General features: G+C 41.8%; 1 protein-coding gene across 1 annotated transcript in view; it reads left to right on the top strand.

The window, feature by feature from the left end:
* The window catches only part of ARHGEF7 (Rho guanine nucleotide exchange factor 7), a 176,102-nt gene that overhangs the window by 108,000 nt on the left and 42,399 nt on the right, over nt 1-25,703 (top strand). Inside the window, exons 10-14 of the mRNA XM_065397467.1 lie at nt 7,030-7,152; nt 19,516-19,654; nt 20,732-20,791; nt 22,412-22,558; nt 24,181-24,267. Of these exons, the coding sequence (XP_065253539.1) occupies nt 7,030-7,152; nt 19,516-19,654; nt 20,732-20,791; nt 22,412-22,558; nt 24,181-24,267 (556 nt within the window). The remainder of the gene's footprint in view (nt 1-7,029; nt 7,153-19,515; nt 19,655-20,731; nt 20,792-22,411; nt 22,559-24,180; nt 24,268-25,703) is intronic.

Here is a 25,703-nt window from a genome sequence, read left to right as displayed (position 1 = left end):
AACTAATCGAGTTCTTCCTGAGTTTGTAGGCAGCCTAAAACGATAGCTTGGAGAAGTGTGAAATGCCTCCCTACATTCCTCTCAATGAGTTATTAATTGTGAAACCTAAACATGACAATATAAACATCAACATCCAGTTAATGCAGTGGTCCCCCTTTACCTTTTGAGGGTCGCTTCCCCCTATACCTGCGGGGGGAGGGGGTTTTGGACAGGGGTAAGGGGGCTGAGGCTGGGGCCGCAGCTGGGGGTGGGTCTGAGGCTGTGGTGGGGGCTGGCAGCTGGGCCTACAGCCAGGTGGGGTTTTGCCCCCGGCCCTGCCCCCAGCCTTGGCCCTGGGCCAGGAACAGAGCCGCAGCCAGCAGCCGAGGCTGGGGACAGGGCCAGGAACCGGGGACACGGCTGGGGGCAGGACCAGAGCAGAGCTAGGGGCAGAGCAGGGCCCATGGGAGCTGGCCTAGACCCTGCCACGCCCTGCCAGATGTTCCTCTGTGCCCCCAGGGGGGCGCACCCCACAGTTTGGGGACCTCTGAGTTAATGTGTTTATTCCACTATCCCGAACTGCATCCTCAAGTGCCAGCAGCCTTACTCAATTGCCAAAACCTCCAGCTTTCCTCTGACATCCTGTACAGGACAATTCTAGGTATTGTCGTAGACAAATCTGTGATGTTTCGAAAACTGAAAATGTGGGGACAGCATAAATTAAATAACAATGGGTCTGCAGTACTGGTTGTATTTATTGTTATATTTAATTCTATAAAAAACTAAATTTTAAAAAATGTGTCTGAAGCGACCACATTTCTAAGATCTTCACTAGAGTATTGCGGTATCCAGGGTCCTTGCAGCAGAATTTAGGTCCAGTCTTCTGCAAAATATAGGATTTAGTGGCATATAATACTAATACTACTTTCTATGTTGGCTGCCAGTCTAGTCTTGGATATAGCTCATGGTCCTGGGCGTCCAGACTCATGAAAAGATTGTGACTGAGCGAGTGCATATCCCACTTTTAGTCACTATTTTCAAAAACTCAGGCAATAGTGTTCCATTTTAAACCTAAGTAATATCATTGAGGCTATTCCTCATATATATATATCATAATGAATAACAGTAATCTACAGATACATTCATATGTCAGCTTGTATAGTAAATGTGCAACAATGCAGGTTGTGTATTACAGACCTTATAATTCCATATGCAGAATCATAACTCAAACTGTCACACTACTTTAATTAAAAATTTATCTGAAAATAAATTAGCTGTTGTTCTGAGACTTGATACTTTAAAAATTATGTTATCTTGAAACTTCATAGAGCTAAAAAAAAAAAAAAACCTTAACATTGTCATTTATAATGGATATATTGTCAGACCCTTAACTGTAACTTTGCTAGCAGAGAAAAATTGTCATTTCTAAAGTCATTTGTGTGTATGTTGTATACATACATCTGTTGAGTATTTTTAATTCCTGTAATTGCTTTTTAATTACAATAGCAAAAATATGAGCATTCTGATGGAATGGCAACTTCAGAATAAATTATATAAAATAACTGTCATCTTTATTGGATTTGAACACGTTAATTGCTAATAGCTTCATGCGATGTGGTGACAGATATTAACCGTTGTTCTTCAGACAGCTAAAGGAGATAAAAATGACATGCTCATTATAATAGTTAATGTATTCATTGCTCCTGCAAAATAATAGAAAAATATTAATGACTGATGCATGAGCTAGAAAAGTGAAAGGAAATGGGTTACCAACTGCCTCATATAGTGTGTTGTGTGTTAATTAGCTCATGTATAGTCTAATATTACAATGCCTCTAAAAATGTACAGTAGAGAATAATTTAATGGTCTTTTGGTAAAAGTACAGAATGTCTGAGGGGAAGATACAGGTAATTTGATGTCGCTGTGTGGAAAAATGATCAAAAACGTGTCAGTTAAACAGAAAACAATATTGAGAGAGACAGAGAAATCCTTTTTCAGCAGCAATTCAGGGAGTGAGGGGTGGCCTGTTGCCAAAAAACATTGTTAGTGGCATGTCAGTTTCCTGGTAAAGACCAAGCCTATGTGGCTTTGAAATAATGTGAAAAAAATTATGCTGTAGTTCTGATTATTTTTGTTGCTTCGCTATATGTCCTTATACTTGATAGGAATGTTGATTTTACCCGTATTAACTGTATGACCCTCTTATTAAGAAAATCATCTTCAGTCAGAACTATGTTAACACGAACAAGGAACCTTTTAGTTTGCACCTGCAGTGTCCACTTGGGGGAGTTACAGAGCTGCACTTTGGTGTGCACTGCCATTCACACCCCCTTAGTCCAAGTTGTGGGGCAGTGTAGACTATCCTGAAGGCTACTACTTCTGAACATATTCCCCTCATAATGTTCCAAACATTCTGTTATCTATTTTCATCCTTCCTCCCACCCCACCAAGTTTATATGTAATTGTTTTTATATTATTTTCTATTTAACTACCATACCTTAAATGGAATGTTTTTACATTACCGCAAATCCACATAGGATGCTAACAGGGTGACATATGCTTGTACTCCCACGAGGATGCAGAACTCTACTGTTGAGTCATCTTGGTATTAGGTGCTTTGAGATTTTTGCTGAGCTCTCTGAGGTTAGACCAGATGCATAGGAGCTGACTCCGTGAGTACTCTGGGGCTGGAGCACTCACAGAAAAAAAATAATTGGTGCTCAGCACTCACCAGCCACCCGCTGATCAGCTGTTTGGTGGCCCCCACCAATCAGCTGTTTGGCAGCGGGTGTGAGGCGCTGGGGAGAGGGGGCAGGAAGAGGCGGAGCTAGGATGGGGCCTTAGGGGAAGGGGTGAAGTGGGGGCGGGTCCTTGGGGTGGAGGGGGGCTGGGGCACCCACCCAGAAAAATGGAAGTTGGTGCCTGTGATCAGATGTGTTCAATTAACTCCAGATTAGAAGTATTAGAGGAAACATGGGTCCAGACAGAAAAAGTGCTACAAGGAAATCCACAAGAACAGCTGTTATTTCTTCAAACGGTTGAGGGATGCACCCCTTTCCCCCAAACGCTAGCTGAGGAGGGCAGACAGGCGTCTCAGTTATTCTCCGAAGCCGTTGTGGCTGTTTGGGGTACTGTCTGTACCATTTCTGAACTGTGCATGACTTTATGAAATTGCATCATGAAATTACTGTCATGGAAAGCCTGTAAGTATCTGGATCAGCCATGAATTAGCAAGATTGTGTCCTGCTTCTGCCTGGCCAGAGATAATAGTGAGGCATCAGCCCACAAGGATGGTCTGTTCAGAGTAAAACAGGTTGGGACAGTGGGTTTGCTCTAGCTGGGAAAAGATGCTTCCTCCTCTTGTCTGAAGAGAGGGGGATTTGGAAGCAATGCAAAGTTACCAGAAGGCAGAATGAAAGAAGCAGAAGTGTATTAAGGGACTCATAGGAGGGAACTAGGGGAGAGAGCCATTTTGTACCAGATTAAGGTGAGGGAGACACAGCAGGGGCAGGGTAGGTAGGCAAGGGGGTAGAGGACCCTGGCTGTCTGCCTGGACCCTGATGGTTGCACAAGGGAAGGGTGAAGTAGGAAATGAGGGACGTTTTATGGTTTCAGATGTTGATTTTTTGTATGCTTTGTACTATCTTGTGCTTTACATGAGTAGGGATACAAAGAGCATAAAGTGGGCAAAGTGTGCGTGCTCTCTGCCTCACCAACTGCTGGGTACACCTGAGAGAGTTCAGCTGTAAACCAGAAGCTTGCCACCTTTGGGGTGCAGTTCTGGGAGAGGGGTGTGTTTAAATACCAGGGAGTCTGAAGCACAGGCACCGACTTTCTGATTTTCTGAGGGGTGCTCCACCCCCACTCTGTCCCCGGCCCTATCCCCACTCCACCCCTTCCCCTAAAGCCCCACCTTGCCTCTTCCCACTCTGCCCCCTCCCCAAGCACGCCCCGCCATAGATGAATGGTGCCTCCCCATACGGGGGGTGGAGGGGGAGAGCAATCTAAAGGGGAGGTCACGTGATCGGTCATGCATTCCCGTCCCACCCCAAGCAACCCCCACACACCCAGCCCGGGGCCACCGCGCTCTCCCCGCCGCACGTTACCTGTAGGGGGCCGCTCTGTCCTCCCGCTGCGCCTGCCCCCCCAGCATCTTCCGCTGCCCTCCCTGGTGGGAGGGAGTCTGAGCGGGGAACTGCCAGTTTGGGGCAGTGATTGGGCTCTGTCCAGGCTCCAGGAACTTGGAGATCCAGAGTGGCAGAGGCTTGGATTCCCATCACAGCAGTCCTGGTAGGCAGTGGTGCTGGAACTAGTGCTGGGGTTGCTGCTGCACCCCCTGGCTTGAAGTAGTAATAAGACACCAAATACATGGTTTCCATCATCAGCACCCCCACTATCAAATTTGTTCCTGCTAGTAGGTGGCCAGGAATGGGGGCTCACTAGGCTCTGTGACAGTCAGAAGTTTTTGTTTTTGTTTTTCTGTTTAAATAGGTTCAGTCTCAGGTTGTTATGGTTGTGGGGGAAAAAACTTTAAAATGTGAACTGAGTGCAGCTTATGTGGCTGCATCTTCCGGAGTTTGCGGAATGCCTGAAATAACAGCTCCATTCATTTAGGGGGGGGTTAGCTCACATGCCGGTCTTAAGACTTTTAATGTCTACATTGCTTTGATAAGAAGTGAAGTAGTTGACGTATACTATACAGATCTACACATTTCAGTCTGAGTAACTGCTTTTTTAGGGTTGGACTTTTAACTCCACACGTGGCCCTGAAATGGGGCACAGTTGGTTTTATTTTCCTAAAGGAGGGGTCGATTTTCAAAAATTTGGGAAACACTGGTTAGGCTGTAGTACGTTTTGTAGTGTTTAGTTATCATTAAAGCCATACTCTGAGAAGTGCGTGGTGTGCGCTTCTATGTGTATGTAAGTGTAAATGTTTGGGGTTTTGTAGTATATGTTATCTTTCATAGCAGGATTGGGATGTTACTTCTAACACCAGGAAGGTGACCCACTGCTAATCACTGTTTTCAGAAACAGGCTTCTTAACTGCTGCTGTTGATAGGACAAAATTGTTTTTAGCACCATTACAGAAAACATTTTTGAGATTTGGTGAAAATGATGTTCTCCCTATGCTAGCTGTTAAACTATCGTCAGCGCTGGGCCAAATGTCAATAATGGGTCATTTTCCTAATGCTTACCAGAGAGCCTGTGTTGCTTTGGAGTAATAGGAAATTCTGAATTTTAACATTGTGTTCCATTTAACTGACATTTTTAAAAAGCTACAGAATATATAGCCAGAGGAAAAGGGTTGCAGACTATTCATTTCACTCTGATTAAAGAGCCATACAGTAACTTTATTGTGTTTTAGTTTAAATCTTTCCCCATAGTGCTGTAAACTTACACAGCATGTTAGACTGGAGCAAAGAACATGTCTTAAAGAGTTTACAAGCTGAGCGAGACAAGGTGTACAATTCAGGGGAAGACACGTTTCTCAGTAACTGTTCAGGGAAATGGAAGATTATTGATGAGGAGACTGCTGGAAGAAGTGAGCTTAAGTGTCAAGAGCAAGCACACCTTGTAATGATGATGAAAAATTTTACTCCATCTACAGTATCAGTAAAGTTTTTAGCACCAGTTCAGGAGAAACCAATTTATTTTGACAACCACTTCCAACAGGTCAGTTTTCTAGTTGAGACAATTTGGGGTAACCCAAATTGATACTGTTAACTTCAAGGCATGTACACTCCAGCCCCTTGCTAATAGAAATTTGAGAGATAATTATGCAAAAAAAGTTATTAAAAGTGTATTATGCCTGTATGTGATACAACTGTTATATCTCTCTGACATATCTAAACAGATCTTGACCAAGACATTGTGAAAAGCAATTTTCCTCCTAAAGGGCTGACTCCCTGACAAATTTCAACTTTGTTGCCCATGCTGAGGCTAAAGTAATTAAAAAAAAAATCTTTTAAAAATGGTGAAATTGTTTTTGTTGAAACTTTTCAGCCAAATTCACCCTCACGCAGAAACCAAACATGGGAAATTCCAGCCTAAAAAGTAAATGATTGAAAAGGTTTATGAGCAACTGACAAAGGCCTTATCTACAATCGAAAGTGGTACCGCTTTACAACTTGTTGTTAAAGCAGTACAACCCTGCTAGTGTAAACGCCGTTATATCTGTGTAAAGGTGCTTTATACCAGTATAACTATTCCACTGAGGGGAGAGGGGTAACTATACCAGTGTAAGGCACCTTTATGCTGGTATAGCTACATCCATACTAGGGCTTGTCCAAGTATAACTATATTGGCAAAAATATCACACCCCTGACCAACATTATCATACCAGTACAACTTTGATGTGAAGATCCCGCCAAAGACTACCTTTAATGATAAGTAAGGCTGCGAGTCTTTCATGTGAGGTCACAGATTCCAGCACGGATTGCAGCAGCAGCAGGGCCCTTGGCTGCCCCCTGCCCAGAGCAGCAGCAGCGGTGGCAAGGCCCTGGGCCATTCCCCCACCCAGAGCAGCAGCAGTGGCGGTGGGGCCCCAGGCATTTCCCCCCCACCCCAGCAGCTGCGGGCCCTGGAGTGCCCCCCACCCCGATCAGCAGCATCCCCGGAAGCGCGCGCACACACACAACACAACACACCCCAGCACCTAAGATTTAATTAGGGGTATTTTTTGTAAAAGTCACGGTCAGGTCACCAGCCTGTGACTTTTTGGTTATTGCCTGTGACCTGTCCATGACTTTTACTAAAAATACCCATGACTAAATCGTAGCCTTAATTATAAGTGTCACTATACATTCTGCCTACTGTATGGTGACATAGCTTTGCGTGGCAGGATATGGAGATTACAGAGTAGAAGCATTGGGAGAGGAAGATATTCGTAGTTACTGATTCTAGGATAGACTGATGGTTGTAGAGTAATTTTAAATGAAGTGGGTTGAGGTCACATTTTTCAAAGTGTAACATGTTCTTGCTGCTTAAGTCTTTGGTTTTGTCTTGATAGTGTTACTATAATTTAATCTTCCTTTACGTTACTTACTTTAGGTTGCCTGAAGCTCAGCAAAGGGTCGGAGGATGCTTTCTAAATTTAATGCCACAAATGAAAAACTTATACCTTGCATACTGTGCCAACCACCCGTCAGCAGTAAATGTGCTCACAGAACACAGGTATGTTTATTTTATATTTAATTAAAACTCCTACAGAAAAAGTGATTAAAAATAAGTAGTATGTATTTTTTTAAAAAGGCTGATAGGTGCACTTACTTTAAATATCCTACATCCTTTTTTGGTGAGTACACAGAGCATTGTAGCCTGTTTCAACCAAACCAAAGCTATTCTGCGCAGCCAGGACCATTGTATCACTCTTCGGAAAACTATTCTTTGAGAAGATTTTTATAACATAAAGAATGCACATAAACCGTAAACATGTAAAGAAACCATAGTGCATATTATCTTAGTTTTGAGAGCATCTGTGTGAAAATGTTGATTTTGAAAGTTCTGGCATGACTGATTTTGGTTTCTGTAACTTTCTTCTGTCTGCCATCTGTATCTTAACCTTTGAAGGGTTGTGTTGGAGAACTAACCTTCTAGCTTCTGAAACACCAAGTGCAGGGCTGGATTCTAATCTCAGATGCATAAGCATAAATCACCACATGCCTTGAAAAAATTGCTACCTTTCCACACACATCTGAAATGCTATTTTTTCAATACAGTAAGAGGTGTGTGCATTTCCACATATTGGAATTAGAACTTGGATCTTACATTTTGAGAGCAATAAATTTGCATGGAGAAAGCATTCAGAAAATGTGAACTTAATAGTCAGTTCTGAAAACATTTATATTTATTTTCAACTTCACTCTAATGAGTAACTCCAATGAAGTCAATGTGACGATTTAGGTGACTATAGGTAATATGTGCATAGGTGTTGCAGGATCAGGGCCTTAATTTTGCACAGTTTACAAAATGAGCACCTCTTGTTGGTCAGAAGCAAGCGTTTGAGGTAACATGACTACCTTTAGCTGCTGAGGTTTTTTGGCGATGTTTAGGGCCCCATTCATGTATAGCACAGTTGCAGGCACCGTGTCTTACAGAGGGAGAAAGTTTGTGGCTAGACTGTTGCTTTTAAGCCATAGCCAGCATTCGAGTAAAGGTGGGGGAGCTGTCCTGCAACTGAATCTCCTCCTAAGGATTCCCGAGAAGCAAATACTGTGGCAGTTGTTCTAATAACTTTTCAAGGGGCTGAGTGTGTGTTCGCCTTGGAAGTCTAAGAAGCTTTGGTGGCTGCTGTGACCATGAGTCAGAGAACCGTAGCCATCCTACCCTGCCCTTCTCCATGAAGTTAGAAGCCATAGGGGAGCTAGCAGGGAGCACAGCCTGTACTTCCCACCAGAATTTTTGCCCTAGGCAATGAGCCAGGGAAAAGGCTCTTTACACCCTCTCCATCTTCCCTGTGCAAAGTCAGGCATGACTGAGGCCTTCATTTTCAACAATATTAGTTTTTCAGTAATATGTTCTATGGTCTAGTCATGCCTCTTATTCATTCACAGTCATGTAAAATATAAACCTTTGAATCATTTGATACAGGTGATCTGTCCCCAACTTCCTCATTACCTAAGGTTTTCTAACTTTTTGTGTGTGTGAAAGAACAAATTGAAATGCTTGCTACATGTTACAGTGAAAGCAAACAGTAACAGAGTACTCTGTGTGGGAGGTGAGGAGGAATGAAAATGAAACAAAATGTATAAAATGCTGTAATTTCTTTTTCTTGCTGGTGATTAGTTTCAGCTGGCATTCTCTGTATACTGTGAAGTATTCAGACAATACGCATCCAGGATTTTTAATAATTTTGTTCAGTCTAAGGACTTTCTCACATTTTCTGCTAAGTAGTTGGTGCCTCTGCCATCATCCCACATTCCAGGCTGGGATTCCATGTAAATAGGACGTGGCAATTGATAGCAAAGTGAACAGATACATTTCTTAAGATTTGGCTATGTGTAGGGGAAAGATTTATCCAGTGCTTCAAAACTCTTCGGAGAACAGAGGAGAAAAAATGGTGCCTTAGAATTACAGTTAAAATGTTTATAATGGGGGAAGGTTATAGTTGTGTTACTGGGGAGAAGAAGAAATGCTGCTTCTGGAAGATATCACCCAGGTAAAAGATACTGCAGTCACTTTCTGGTCGGTAAAATCAACTTTGTGAATCCCTATAGGAGTCATCATAAATATCATAGAACAAGTAAATAATACACTGTAGACATGCAGTTAGTTTCAAGGTAATCTGACTGTTTACCAGAGGCAGAGAGCAAAGGGAAGCAAGTCCTGATGAATGAGCTCTTGTTTAGCATGTCATATTATCTGTTTGAATGAGATGTGTCAATGGAAATATGAACCCTGGATTTGTAATTGCCTCCTTTAGTGGCTTAGAGTGGGTCCTTCCTTTCAGTCTCTGAAGGAGGCCACTCCACCTTGTTATGCCACCTAATGGCTGACAGTCTGTTGCCAGGGGATTAGCACAGTGTCAGCAAAGAGTCTAGGCACCTGGCCCTAGGTGTGGGGCAGGGCAATTGGCAGTCTTTAGTCCAGCTCCCTGGCTGGGGCAGACAGCAAACACAGACAGGCTGTCCAGCCTATGGTGGGGTTGGCAGCAGGGAGGTAGGGGGCCCAGCCCCACCCTACTCCACCGCGTCCCAGCCCAGGGCCCTACCAGTAGCGAGTGGTCCTGCCACTGGGTCACCGTGAATCCTGCCAGAACACGCTGACTCTGGTTTTGACAACACAGCCAACCTAATGTCTGGTTTCCCTGGGCTACTTCCTACCCCCTCTTTGTTCGTAGAGCTCCGTTGCTCCTCAGTGTCTTTGGGGTACTTGGCAGCTGCCAGTCCCAGCAGCTCCTCAAGGTATTCGTCTAGTGGCAGTCCCGACAGCTTCTCGGGGTATTCAGGCGATGGCAACCTCAGCAATTCCCCTCCCTTAGGGTCCTCGTCCGGGGACAGGGGTTGGCACAGCTCAGGCCCTGGCCCATGCCCAGCAGCAAGGCAGAGGCGTTCGACTCCTTCCCTGGCTCTGGCCTAACTGAGCTGGAGGCCCCACCTCTTATACTTCCTGTTCTGCCCCTCTGCTTCCAACACAAGGGGCAGGCCCAGCCTGGCTCCGCCCACTAGTGGGCGGGGAGTGGTTCCTCCCTGTGAGTCTCGGTGGGAGGTCTCTCCACCTTGCTACACCTCCATTTAAAATTTTAAGTGTTTTTTCTTTTATTAAACACAGCTATAGCAGACTGCAATGTATGCCATCGAAAATACTGTTTTTAAAATCTTCCATAAAGAAGCAAGAAGTTACATTTAAACAGAGCAACTCCAAAACCGTTCACCTCTCTTACAGAACAACAGAAACCCCTTAGATTATAAGACTTTAAGGTTTGGAAACATGTCTCTTTCTGCCTTGAGTGTCACTGAACATACTGATTGCACAAAGTAAAAATATATAAATATGTAAAAATTCTAATAATGCCATCTATTGTCTCCTAGTTACGTAGAACTTTTTCTGTTAACATAAAGATCTGTGAGAGATGTTTAGTTTACACTGAGGTTCAGGGATAGCAGCATCTAAAACAGTAAATGAGGGAACTTCCTTACAATTATTAAATGCCAAAAACTAGGTTAAGATTGCACAGTTAAATTTACACTAAATCAGAGAATGGAAAAGTTAAGATTGCAAAAGCAATGCTCAGTTGCATTGCAAAGCCTGTATATGTTTATGGTATGTATTTAACAGAAGAAACATGAATAAGAACAAGAAAAAGGTAGAGAATATTACATGTGTACTCTGAATTCATTCACTGACTTTTGGGATTTGAATTGTACATTGTGCAACTGATTTAATAGGATTTGAGAGAGAAAAATGGCTTGGAACTAACACCCTACAGCTTTTCCATCAGAGATTGTACCCTCCTTGCACTCAGCCTCTGTGCACTTCAGTAACTAAAAACTTGTGCATAGCGCTTGCCTGCAAAATGGTCCACTTCATGTACTCAGTATACAATTTTAAAATCATAACTTTTGCTACGTAAAAAAACCCAAAAACAAGTTTTCTGCAATTTATCAAAGCCACTGGTCCTCAAAGAGGACTAAGTCTATGCCAAGTTATAAAAAAAACATTTGGGATATTCTTACTGTAGCTAAGACTTTTTAAAAGGATTATTTTAATTGTTAAAAATGGTATTTTTTTCACTTCCATAAAATTCCAGAGCTGTTGAAGGATTTTGTTCTAGCTTTAAAAAAATATAATGATAAAAATTGACCTTCAATCAGGAAGAAGTTCATCCATAAAGGTGAATTTTTCATAGTCATGAGCATGCAAAAATATGGGTTATAATAGAAACCATTTTACAGCATTCATTGTAGCATTTGTACCAGTTGAATGAAATAATATCAAGATCATACGATAAGCGTCCATCCAGTCCTTTTGAAGGAAACATTAGGTAGCTGGATTCTACTGCTTCATATTTCAAAAGAAATATCAAGCTGTAAATTGCAGTGAGTTGGTATCCTGATGCCTGTTAAAATTCAACTAAAGTGTTAAGGGATGGAGATACAGTTGAGGTGAACACTGCCAAAATATATATGTTAAAACACCGCTTTCCTATCAGGACATACATTGGCTTTAATTTCCTTGAATGTTCAGCATGCAATTCAGACTAGCGTTATTGAGTTAACTCTTCTAGCCCCAATGCCGAGAGCAGCTCCCCTTGCTGTGATTTTATTTTATTTTATTTTATTTTGGTCACTCTTATACTCTCGTCGCTGAAACCCATCTCCTTGTGTTTAACTTAGTCTGAAGTCATACCAATTTTTAAAGAGTGGGGGCTTCAAACCTGATCCTATTAAAGCTAAAAGGAGTGTTGCCATTTACTTCAGTGGGAGCAGGACTGAGACCTATATATGTGCTTATTTTTTCGTCATTTATGTCAGATGTTGAGAACGTCTGTTGGCTTGCTCTCAGTCATCCCTCAAATCTTGGAGGGGAGGTTCCATAGAGGCTCAGAAAGGAGGAAGGCTGCAAGAGTTTTGAGGCTGCATCTATGTTTTGAAGAGATGGGGAAGATTTATAAGGCCTGATCCTCTAAGGTGCTGAGCACCCTCAATTCCCACTGAGGACAGTGGAAGGAGAAGGTGCTCTGCCCCTTTCAGGGTCACGTTCATTTCAGGCTTTAGTCCAACAAATGAAAAAAATAAGTTAATTCAGATTTCTTTAATGCACAGTATAAAAAACTGTAGTGAGTCCTGTTGGAGGCATTTCCAACATCTAGCACACTCTTCACCCGTTTGATCATCCGTTTCCTGCTTCATGCTGGTGTACCCTCTTTTATTCACACCAACAGACTTCTTGCTCTCTGGAAATCTAGTGTAGTCTGGGTGAAGTGTAATTTTTCAAGCATCAGTTGAAAAAAGAGAGAGAGAGCGAGAAAATGACAAGATTTATTTTAAAGGTACATTGAGTGGAGTTAACCTGCTGTTTGCACCAGCCATTGTAAATTCCAGTCTGTATCACTTCCTGTTCATGTTCTTCATAGTTTTCTTCTTAGTCACATATAGATAGCATCAGCATGAAAAGAGGCTTTTTGTACAGTTACAGTATTGAAATATAGGATGCAAACAATAAACGACTGTTTAAAAAAGCTTTGGGGTAGTTTCTCTGTCTTTTTTTTTATTACTTTCATTGTGAATGAAACAGTCTTGTTCACATTTACAAAGCCACAAACATACATTGTTCTTCTTTTCTCTGAATTCAAAGTACTAAAGTAGTCAAAAATAAACCATTGAAATAAATGAAAATAAAAACCAGAATCCTAAATTTTCATGAATGAACGTGCAAAAATGGGGGCAATATTTCGTGTAATGCATGCTTAAGTTTGACTGCTGGGCCATCTGTTCTTGAGTTGTTGCTTGCTTTCAGACAAGAACTCTCACTTTTCACCTCCTCCATTAAGTTTGGACAGTCTAAACTCATCCTGTTATTCTGTTTCAGTTGTGGGAGTGTAACTTTATCCAGGCATTAGGGTCACTAACCAAGGTAGTATTCCTCCAGTGAATACCGTTCTTTGTGAAATTGGGCCAGTGTTTTTATATGCCATGGATAATTTCAGAGCCATCAGCTTCTTTCCCAGGAATAAACCTAACCAGGCTTTTTCTTAAAAAATTCCTGAGTCTTTGTTATGGGGGGAATTTATCAGCTTCATTTTTTTTTTTTTAAACTCTACAAGTAATGTGTAAGCTGACTAAGTACAAGCTTAGAGGAAAAAATATTTTCCCTGTAATTTTCCTGTTTACATTGTATGTTTGACAGTTCTTTACATGTAGTCAGGCCTTGATCCAGGAATTTTACGCATGTGAATAAACCCCTTAGCTACTCTCACGTATAATGTCAACAAGGGAGAGAAAAAATTATAAAAAATAGGAAATTATGATTATAAAACTACAGGGGTCTAGATGCAGGTGTCTCACCAGAAACTTCAATCTTTTGATACTGATTAGATTTTTAAAGGATGCAGTCAACTTAGACATAAATAAGTTTGATGAACTCTCTGACATGAAGACTTGTATGTTGGAAATCAGTATTTCATATTCTCCCTCATTTCCCCTCTTCTAGTCTGCTACTCTTGTCTCTCACTTTTAATGCCTGCTAGCGTCCTCTAAGTTCCTTTCTTCCTCTCCACCTTATCCCTTAATGATCTTGTCTGCGTCACTTCATTTCAGTGGGAGTTGAGTGTCTAACTCCCTTAGACTGCTTTGAAAATCCCATCCCTATAGGGTGGACATTTATGTATTTGGAGACATTGTTAGATAAACAGAAAATTTCCAGCTCCAGGGGGAGGTATTTCAATGTATATAGAAGTAGCAGTAAAGTGAGGGATATTTAAAGATGCATATTCAATGCCTACTAAGTAGCATTGGCTTTGATGAGATACATTATTGCACATTGATAACTTGCTTGTCTTCTTGTGAGGGAAGGCGCAGTGGGAAGAAGCAGGGGAATGGAGCGGGGGGGGAGAAGTGGAGGTAACGAATGGAGACATAATTGGGGAGCGGGAAGGGAATGGACAGGAAAAATAGTCAAGACATGGCATCTGTTTTATCGGAGGCATGAGGGGATGTGTGTGGGCCTGGGGAGGAGTCCAAGCCACCAAATCTATTGTGAAGGAAACTCCAGAAAAAAAGCCCAAGGAGAATTAATGTAAAAAGAAGCAGGGAGTTGGAGTTGGACCTTAAATGGCCTATCCATAAAACGAAGGAAACATAACCTATTTGATGGGGGGGAAGGAGTGATGACATCTTTAAAAAGAAAAATCGCTTTAAGTGTTTATTATTGTGTAATTGTTCTGAAGAAATATGAGGGGCATAACCTTAACTTAACATTAAGTATGTGGGTGCCAAGTGTGATATATGTATTTAAACTTGTGAACAATGGACTGAAAAAAATAAAAGAATTTTTGCTCAGATTAAAAAACCAAACAAACTAAAGTTTACTTTATTAGATAGTGAATAGCGCATAATCTCAAAATAAATGGAAAAAAGACAGAATAATATTTTCAATACAGAAAATTATTTAATGGCCCAAAAAGAAGCCAGAATCATTATTATTGTAAATATGTTTAGCTTTTTTCTTTGCCAGTGCAAAACTTAAAATGAGTCGATTTTCAATGGTAGATGAAATTATCCTGAATTTAAAGCTTTTAAAAGATATGCAAAACAATATCAATTTTCTTTAGCTATTGTGACTTCAGCTTTATTGGATAATGCCTGTCAAGCATTTGCTGTATTTATACTTTACATCCTCACCTTAATAGCAGTTTGGATAAATCTGAGGAGCTTGTACATTAGTTACTCCAAATAATTGGAGCGTGGAATACGGATAAGTTTGAGTCAGAAAACTCTTTGTACCTCCTCCGCTTTGTGTATCCCAGAGCGTGCAAGCGTGCAGGCTGATGTCATTCTCTAAGCAACAGTCCCAGAGTAAGGAGCTCTTTCGAGAAATTCAGCACTAGAGAACTAGAAGCTGTAAGACTTAGGTTCATTAAGTGAGCCAAGGTCTTGCTGTAACGTTGTCAGAATGCGATGTTTATGTGCTGTCCTCAGACCCCTCAGCAGTGAGAGTTCATGTTCTATCTACTATAAACAAAGATCTGCTTCAGAAGTGTAAGTTTAAAAAAAAAGTCTTAAAAGTGCATGTTTAGCTCTTGGTTTTTGTGTCTGATATATTATGTAGCTTTTTCTGCCCTCCAAATTGCTATTGGCAGTCTGAACTTTGAGTGATTCTTTCTTGTTTTAGCTTTTTTCTCATCTGTTTTGTAAAACTGCCTGTTTTGTAACCGTTGAGTCTGTTATGGAGCGATACGTACTAAGGTGTGAATATTGATAAATTTTAAAGACAGAAGTTGTAGTGCTGATTTCTAAAAGCATTGCTAAGATAGCCTTAGTTTGAACCGCAGACCTTAGGCTAGAAGTTGTAATGATCACTTTATAGAACAAAGGCCTCCAGTATGCTTTTATTCATATACTAATTCTGTAAAATGACACAGGTAGCATATTGAAATAACCCTATTTGTTGTTCTTCAAAAAGCAGGTATTCATGATCAGTTATTCTGAATAAATCATAGGTTTGATCATTTAGCCTTTTTAAAAATATACATTATTCCAAAAGCATAATTGTTACTTTGTGCTCAGTTAAATGATGCTTCTTTTTGTGTGTGCTCTGCTTCTTAACTGTGTCATTTCAGTAACTATAGAGGCGATACACTGTGCTAAACTTGTAAGTGCCAGTCAAAATTGCATGATATGAAAGAGCCATTGTCTTTGTCAAAACAGCTGTGATCTTGAGCTAATGGCATTGATTTTAGTTCTCATGATCCGGTGAAAAAGTAAATAAAACTGATGTATGACCTGCAGTTTGTTCCCCAGCTCCAGTAGTGTTGTGTTCCAGCATTGAAAAATATGTTGGATAAACAAGTCATATTTCACTGAGAGTACATTGTTCTATTATCTGAATGAAGTTCCATTTTGTTTGCATGGTCTTTATCAGACATGAAGAATCCAAGGATATTCATGAAACTGCACATGTAGGAGACTCTTTGATGGGCTTGAACAGACTCCTAATAGGGTCTGCATGCTAGAATGTTTTTGTCTGAATAATTCAATGTCAGTTACATTAAAAGAATAATGATGTACTCGTTTTTTTAAATCCTGCTGTTTGTACAAGTTAGCATGACAAATCTTACAAGGCTAAAGTTTAGAGAAGTACTGTGTGAAAGAAAACGTCATTTTAGGAATGTTAGGAGCAAAACTGTGTAATTCAATTATAATTACATCTATTAACACCACTCTATTAAATGGTCTTTTGATGCTTCCGTTAATACACGTATTTTTCCAGGTTTTGAATCTGTTTAAAATTGGTTTAGGTTTAAAACTTGTGTTCTCATGCTTTGAGCAAATAAACTGATGCAACACTCTGCAAGGTATCTTTTGTTTTGAAGAACAGAGACTAACTCAGAAAATACTGTTGAAGTCAACAAATACAGGAAGGAATCACAAAGCATACAATGGAAAAAGTTAAGGATAATATTTGTCTTTATTTCAGAGGTCATGGGTTTGTATGGGGCAGTATTTCATACTGGCTCTTCCCCAATACCCTGCCAAATCTGTGGCCCATTGAAACCTCCATGGTGCCAAAGTCAGAAACAATTGGAACAATAGTATTTTCTCCCAAAATATTTGGCCAGCACAAGGAGCAGAAGTTTGTGTTTTGGTGGTGGGAAAGGGATTCAGTGATCATAATTGCTCTATAGTAAGAGGACCTGGTAAGTAAGGGACATTGTACTTGAAGATAGATCACCAAATATTATTTATATTATGCCATCAAATGTAAACAACCGTGTGCATTGCCTATAATGTGCTGAATGATGAGGGGCAAGGATTCGTGTATAGTATAGTCTAAAGGTACATGTTGGTGCTGTACAGACCAGTACAAAACAGCTAAAAGAGTGGGCTGTGATCTTTGTGGTTGGAATGCATCATGGAACAGGTGAGGTTTTTTTTTTTGAGGAGCAAAGGGAGGCTGCCCAAACATTGAATTGGATAGTGTTACATGAAGGGAGGTGGAGGAGCAGACAATGTGAAGGAAGTTATTTATAAGGGAGGAGCAGGACAAAGAAGACAAATAGCGTTCATAAGTGGGGAGAACAAGATCTGGGTAAAGAGGTAAATAATAGGTTTAAACATTTGCCTGATATTCAATAAAGGAAATAGCTATCACTTTGTTCATATTTAGATAAAGGTCACTTATGTATAGTGCCATCCATGGGTATGCCTGGCATTGTCCAGGCAAGTATGAAGACATAGTTTCCCTTCCAAATGGAGTTTATACTGAGTCTAGAACTAGTAAGTAACAAAACTGCTGGTATGGAGAAGCTATAGACTTTCCATAGCTGCTAATGTAAATTTTACATAAGATCAATTTTTGACAGTCTCACCCTTGCTAACTTGTTTGACTTTAACTTGTGTTGTATTTGGGACAGGGATTGAGCCTTATTTTTGTTTGGAAAACATAATAGCACATCTTGAGTACTATCAGACACAAATAATAATCAGTTACTAAAATCAATGTGATTTTATGCCAGGTTAGACAGAATTGTTCTGGGAAGTTTAAGGCAGGTCTGATGAGGCATTCTGGAGATTCACATATTCAAATCAGGTAGCTCTACTTCTTGAAAATGTTCAGAAAGTAGTTTTATTTAAATTATTTATCTATTTTGCCTTGTTATAACTCCAACACAGTTTGGCCTTGAAATCCCTCATTAGTCTGAATCTGTTGGGTTTTTTTTAGCAAGGACTTGTTTGTGCCTTTAACTGATTTTGGGAGACATGGAGAGTTGATGATGCTGCAGGTCTTGAACCCAAACCCATGGGTTGTCAAGCGAGAACATTACCCCCTGCCAAGGGTTCCGGAACTGGGGGAGGGGGCCATGGCCCATCCACTTTTCTCTACAGGCCTCCCTGCGCTAGTCCCCCCTGGCCAAGCCGGCAGCTGGAGCCTGGCTGGGGAGCCCGGGCAGCATGGGGCGCTGCACCGTGGACCCTCCACCTGCCCAGGGTGAGGTGGAGGGGCGAGAGCAGCCTCCAGCCCATGTTCCTGCCCCGGGCCCCCCACCCAGGGCAGGTGGAGGGTCTGTACCACAGCTCCCCACAGCTGGCTGGCCACGTGGCTCTTACCATGGCTGGGCGGCAGCTCCAAGGCCCCGTCCCCCAGTCAGAGACGGGTCAGGGAGAGCCGCACGGGCAGCTTGTAGGGAGCTGCAAACCCTCCACCTGCTCTGGGCGGGGGACCCCCGGGCTGGGACATGCGCTGGGGGTTGCTTTCAGTCCCCACCCCATCCCAGGCAGGTGGAGGGTCCACGGCTTCCGGTCAGCTCTGGCTTGTGGCTTGGCCGGGGGCGGGGGCGGAAGGGGCCACAGGGGGAGGGGACCCTTAACCCCCCACACTTTTTGGAAGGCTCCACCACAGCTGCCCCCTGCTGCAAGATCACATGAGGGAACTGATCTAACACCCCAAAGGCAGAGGCTACACCTACTGATTCAGCTGGGTCAGGTGACTAGCAACAGACTGCTGTTTGGACCAGGCATAAAGCTTCCTGTCTCACTTCTAGTCTGACCCGCTAGTCACTAGGCCAGGTGCTGACTAGATTATTGAGACCAACTTTCTCCTTTCTTGCCTGCTTTCCTCTCCTTGCTCCTGTTATCACACCTTGATTCTAGTTCCTGTCTCCTCACCTGGTTTCCACTTCTTGCTCCTGGTTCCTGTGTCCCTTCCCTAATTCCAGTGACTTACTCTGGCCTGACCCTTAGCGTGACTTCTGACCCCAATTCCAACCTACCCCTTGGTGTGACCCTGGCACTGACACTTCATGTGGCTCCTGACTCTGACTCTGGATTCACCCTTGATATGGCTTCAGACTCTGGCTTTGACCTTTGGCGTGACTTCTGACTGTGACCCTGACTCCACCCCGGCTCTGATCACTAGTTCAGACTGCCCAGTTACAGGACCTGACAGGGACTAATTAGTTATTTAAAAGAAATTCATTTGGGAACCCCAGTAATTCCCAAATCCACATGTCAACTTTCAGGGATTTAGGTATAAAACATTACAGAGAAAACATAAAAATAATAAAAGAATCTGCACGCATGCTAATAAGCTTATCAGAATTCATCCGAGCTCTCTCAAGCGCTCTGGTAAGTGTAGTCTTTTAATACCCCACCTAGGGGTATCCTTGTATTACAAGTTCATCAGAGTTTCATCTCGGAACGATAAACAATCAATAAAAATACATATTTTGTATTTGAATTACTTCTTGTTTATTTTCATCTCTTGCTGGCTCAGGCAAAATTCCCCTTGAGCAGAAGGATCAGAATAATCAAGAGTCTAATTTATTTTTCATCTGTTGATAATTAATTCTTCATTTGTTTAAATATTTTGCATGTGCAGTGAGGAACTAGGAGAATTTATGGAAATGAAAGGTGCCAACAGCCCTGGGATCCTTGTATTGACCACTGGCCTCAGCAAACCTTTCATGCGCCTGGATAAATACCCCACGTTACTCAAAGAGCTTGAAAGGCACATGGAGGTATATCTTATCAGCATTTATGTTCCATCTTAATGATGATTTGACAACAGTTATTTTAAAGGTACATGTCAAGCATGTTGGGCCCCAGATTGTGTTCCTTGTCTCTCCTTCTCTCCTTCCTCCCTTCTGAACAGTGCTCCAGTCATTTTAAAAAAAAGCGGGGGGGGGGCGGGGGGCAGAAAGCACTATCACTCATAAAGTGATAGTATTGGAGGTACCGGAACACCGTGAAAAGTGCCAAAATGGCGTTCCAGCACGACTTGAGCCCTGCTTCTAAAATAAGAGAGGCAGTAGGCTTAAAACTCAGTGTAATCAGTTTAACTGAAAAACTCAGTAAGTGTAAAGCAAAACCCACCTAGGAATCTGAATTTCTCACTGATGGAGCTGATCCACAAGATTTCCAGGTGGATTGTGTTTTGAACCGGTCTCCTAAAAACTGTAATTAAGACTATTCTAGGTTTTATCTTACAAAAAAGGATTTTTTTTTCATAGTAGTGGTCTAGTCGTTCAAACACTCCCTACTTGATCTTGTCTCACTTACTTCTGTTGGACTATGCCTGACAATGAGACCTGGAAGTGTTCTAATGTGGTGGTGATTGAAGGGCCTAAATTTGCATTTAAATGTTTTATTTAAAAAAAAAATGGAGGGGGTGTAGTTGGTGTGTCATGTGTATGATTTGCCAGCTCTGATAGTGTTCCATGTTAGCATAACCTGAAAAGAAGAGCGTGGTTTAACTGTGACAATAGGAAAGGGCAGAAACATGGGCTGGAGGCTGCTCTGGGAGTACTAATGGCAGAAACTTAAGTTTGCAAGTAATCTGTTGAAATCTAAGTCAGGTATATTTTTCCAGACACTGTCTCTTGGGTTCATGAAAGAATAGCGTTAGTAGTAACATCATGAGAGTTTCTGCATTCTTGCTACAAGTGTTATATCAATGGAAGGAGGCAATGAAGAGGGCATAAAGAGGAGAACAAAAAGGGTTGTTACAAAGTTGTCTATACTGTAGTTACTATGCCTCCTAGGAAACATTTCATTACCATCACCAGGAATTACAGTACTATTGTTTTTGTCTTTAGGATTATCATCCCGATCGACCAGACATTCAGAAATCCATGACAGCCTTCAAAAACCTTTCTGTAAGAATTCTGAAGAGTAGATGTGTATTTATTTGGGAGAATGCTTGCTAATTTCATGCCCTGTAAAAGTTAATATTTTGACATGTGAAATCTTTAGAAATGTAGGGCTTGATGCTATGCTCAGGCATAGTGAAGTGTGTGGGAGGTGTCTGCTGGCAGCCTGTTCCAGCTCCTTCATTCTTGTTTGCCCAGCCCCACTGGAAATTAAGGCAGTACATTAGCAGCCCTAACTTAATATCAGTTGAAAATTAGGTGTAGCAGAGCCCTCCCTTTCCAGTCCACTCCTTGCTCCCAGATCATCCCTGTTTTAGCTTTACACCAGAAGAGGCCTCACCTGCACCAAGAACTTGTCTCTGGCCTCCTCCAGCCACTATATGGCCTTTTTGTGCCACTTAGGGAATGTGGCGATAGTGGGCTAAGAAGTCCAGCCTATAGTGTACATCCCTAGTGCAAGGGCGCTAGAGTAAAAATGAGCATTACATCACTGAAGCCCAGAATGGACGAGCTGAGAGGTTGGGGGATTAAGACCTGTCAGTTCTAACATGGGTATCCAAGCAAAGAAATAAGAGGTGTGGTTGTTAGTGACATATGTGTGCAACCCACTAACACTTTTTGTCAACATTGTGTGTTTCCTGTTGGATGGGGCTGCGCCATTAGTGTGACTTTGTTATATATATTTTGTGGCCACTATGAGACCTGGGGTCCCTTTTTGTTGGGTGCTGTAAAAACAAGTAGGAGGAAACAGTCCCTGCCCCCAAGAGTTTCAGACCAGATGAGACAAGTGGGAGAACAAACAGCAGAAAGGATAAGGGAGGGAGTATGAATTAGATCTGTATTCCTGCTTTCTGCTGGGCTAGCCGGTTATTGTTTGGGAGTGAATAATAGGCATAACATTAGAAGTGGCTCTATAGGAGAGCCTTGAAGAAGAACAAGGTGGTGACTTTTTAAAGGGATGTTGAGATCATTAAATTAAAAGAAAAGTACACCTTGACCCCACTATAACGTGACCCGATATAACACGGGTTCGCATATAGCGCGGTAGCAGCGGGGCTCCAGCTGCTGCGGGGAGCCCCAGGCCCTTTAAATCACCGCTGGAGCCCTGCCGCCGCTACCCCTGGGCTGCGGCAGTGGGGCTCACCGGCGATTTAAAGGGCCCGGGGCTCCGGTTGCTGCGGGGAGCCCAGGGCCCTTTAAAATACCGCTGGAGCCCTGCTGCCACTACCCCGGGGCTGCGGCAGTGGGGCTCGGCTGGTGATTTAAAGGGCCTGGGGCTCCCCGCGGCCGGAGCCCCGGGCTCTTTAAATCACCGCTGGAGCCTTGCCACCGCTACCCTGATATAACGGCGTTTCACCTATAACGCGGTAGGGATTTTTGGCTCCCCGCGACCGTGTTATATCGGGGTAGAGGAGTAGTAGTTTTGTAATTAACAATGTAAATTTTCAAAAGGTACTTTAATGTAGTCCACTGAAAGAAATATTTCACACTTGAAAGCTTTGTCACTGTGCTTTATTTTATACTCCAAGCCAAGCACTGAGGACAAGTAATTACTTCTGCTGATACTGACTCCTAATACAGTTCACACAGACACCACCTTATTAGCACCTTCCCTATCTTTAACAGGCACAATGTCAAGAAGTACGGAAAAGAAAAGAACTTGAACTCCAAATACTGACAGAAGCCATCCGCTGCTGGGAGGGAGAGGACATTAAAACACTGGGCAATGTAATTTACATGTCCCAGGTCATGATTCAGTGTGCTGGAAGTGAGGTAACGCAGTTCAAGTTTTCATTAAATATTTTTCTGTTCCTCTCTTGCAACTACAATTAACAATGAATAATAGATTGTACGCGGTAGAAACAAGAAGACCACTCCAAGAAAAAAAATATAGACTGAACAAATTTTATGTAGAATTTTGTTTAATCTAAGTGTCCTTATAAATGGGGGAAACTACTTTAAGATGTACAAGCTCTGCTAAAAGCTGACTAAATCGTATAGCCAGATAGAGTTGTTGGAAACATTATAAAGTCTTAAGGGGTTGTAAGAGAGTCCAAAGTGCAAATTAAAGAGAATTTTCTCTGTGTATTGGTTACATTACAAAATAATTTGCCACGGTAGCTATTACTACATGTAAAAACAATTTGGAAATACTTATTTTATGTTGCTGTTGTCCCAGACATACTCCTCCTTGGTTGATGGGGTTTTTGGACACCTTCCTCAAATATTAAATATTAAAAAGACAAAAATCAGGGGACTGAGTGACTCTGGGGAATCGTAATGCCTTTCACCTTGAGGTCATTGGTTTAATACCAGCTCTGCTTTGTAGTGATCGGAAATCTTTACTTTCTGACCCATGTGCAGTGTCCTATATAAAATAACTGAAGATCTCTGTCTCAATTTCCTAATACACAAGCAACCACGTCACAAAAACCATCACCACAGTTGACACTAATTGATAGGCTTGTTGGCAGAGAGGCCAAAGAACTGACTGGTCCTGAATTATGAGTTACTCTCTAGGGGTGGTCTCTGTGTCACGATCGAGGCCGGACCTATAGCCTGCTAAATTGAAGTGGGAAGGCAGGGAAAAACTCAAGGAGGGGGTTGCAAAGTTTTCGCTTAGAAAAATTTAAAATATCAGATGCACTATCCTGAATTTTAGAAGATTTTAAAACCATTTAAAATCAAAGCTTGCACCAAACAAAGTAATGGTACAAATCTAGATTTCTGCCATAGGGCAACTTGCCACTGTAGCAAGTTAGGTTCTTTTATAACACTCATAAACATATGTCTTACCCAAAAAAAACCCAGACTCCCTCAAATACTCTATGTTTTATCTCTTATCAAATGCATATGAAAACATTGGGCTGGATCCTCAGCTCAGGTCACTTAGCTTATTGGCCATGAATTTATAAGTAGCTATGCATTTTATCCCAACTGAGGAACTGGCCCATAGTATACACAAATATTGAAAAACTCCATTTAGAATACTTTGGATTAAGAGAACTTTTAGGAGGGGCAGAGAGGGAAAATGGTAAATATTGTGCTTAAAAAGAAAAACAACTCCTAAATAGAGATAGCTAGCATGAATGGAATGTCTCATATGCAACTGGAATCCCTTGAGTGGCAGTGTAGTCAGTTGCTACTGTTGAGGTTTATTTCTTCAAGTAACTTGCATTATAAAAACCTGAATACAAGAGCTTGTCACAAACCTTTTTGAACAGAAAATTGAGTGCAGTTTGACTCCTCTTATTGCTAAGTACATATAGGTTTAATTTTGCTAAAAGTACAGTAGTATTGGTACTACACCAGTGAATGTTTTAAATAAAAAAAAGTTAGGGTCTACTGCCCTATGTTTATTTTATTTTTAATTATTTTCTTTGTTTTTTCATAAGGAAAAGAATGAAAGATATCTTCTTCTGTTCCCTAATATTTTGCTTATGTTGTCTGCCAGCCCTAGGATGAGTGGGTTTATCTATCAGGTAAAACAGATGTTTTAACCATGGTTATTTACAGCAAACTTAAAAAAAGCTTTCTAAACTTCTTTTCACTTCTCTTTCTATATGTATTCAGTATGTATATGTACTCTGAGAGGCAGAATTGTCCAGCTATTGGGATCCTGGACTGAGAGTCAGGAGACCTAAGTTCTGTTTCTGCCACTGATCTGCTATATGAATGTAGGCGAGTAACTTCATCTCTGTCCTATTGTTTCCCTACTACTGATACTTTCTTTTGTTAAGTGCTGTTAGATTTATAAAGGAAAACACTATAGAAGAGCTTATTAATAATAATACATAAACTGTTAAGCATCCAAGTTGAGAAGTCAAGCACTCAGAAGTCAGGAAATGCCAAAATTAAGGTTGCCCATGCAACCTTCATTCAGTCTCCTTACGTGTATGCATTATGATGCAGTCTTTAATTCTATAATCACATACTATTTTTTTTCCAGAAGTCCCCTTTTTCATTTAGTGTTTTTTATAGTCCACATTCACAGTGTGGCCCCAGGCCTTATTTAACGTTCACTGTCCAAACTCTGCACTGCATTAAAAAATTACTAACTTCCTTATGGGTGTTTCTGTGATGCTGTCACCGTAATAACTGAGTGCTTAACAGTCATTAATGAATTTATCTTCACAATATCCCAGTGAAGTGAGGTCGACGCCTAGGACTGAATTTACTTCGCATTATACAACACACATGTTCGAAGCTCAGCTTCCATTGACTTCAGTTGCAGCAGCAAGTGCTCAGCATTTCTGTAAATCTGGCCCCCGGTGTCTCATGTTAGGCACACTGAAAATAAGGAACATGCAGTTGGTGGCCACCTATGAAAAGTTTGGTTATTCTTTGAGTGGTGAGCCCAATGGCCATTCACTGTGGGCGTGCACACACGCCAGGCACACAAGACAGGAAGATTCTTTTCTAGCAGTGGGCGTTGGGCTGTACCTGCACACTGCACCTCCTTGTGCTCCGAACTAAGGGCATAAGGAGCAGCGCGGACTGACCGCCTCTCCAGTTCCTTTCTACTGCTCATGGTACAAGATGGAACTTCACCAGTGTCCTCGGCTTTGCTAGTGTTCCTGCCTTCAACTCAGGTTTCTTTGTAAACAGTTATTTTCTGTAGTTAATTAGTTAGTTAAATAATGTAGTTAGTTAGTTTGAGGTTAGTTTCTTGGCTTCAATTCCTGTTTGGGCTGCCCTCCGGTCTTCCTGGTTAGTGATTCCCAGGCCTCCTGCCTGTACTGTCTTGGGAGTCTCGTATGTGTGAGCCAAGTGTGAGCTTCGTTGTTCTTTCCAACCTTGTCTGGAACAATCTCACAAATTCCAAGTTAGGAGGCATCTCATGGAGCTCTCCATGAAGCCACAGCCAGACCCTGGGACTTCTGACTCCCCTGTCCATTGGTGTGATCTGCCTGTTAGC

The sequence above is a fragment of the Emys orbicularis genome, chromosome 1 (genome assembly GCF_028017835.1).
Source record: "Emys orbicularis isolate rEmyOrb1 chromosome 1, rEmyOrb1.hap1, whole genome shotgun sequence".
NCBI lineage: Eukaryota > Metazoa > Chordata > Testudines > Emydidae > Emys > Emys orbicularis.
The sequence above is the reverse complement of the archived record's forward strand: the minus strand, read 5'-3'. Positions and strand labels throughout refer to the sequence as shown.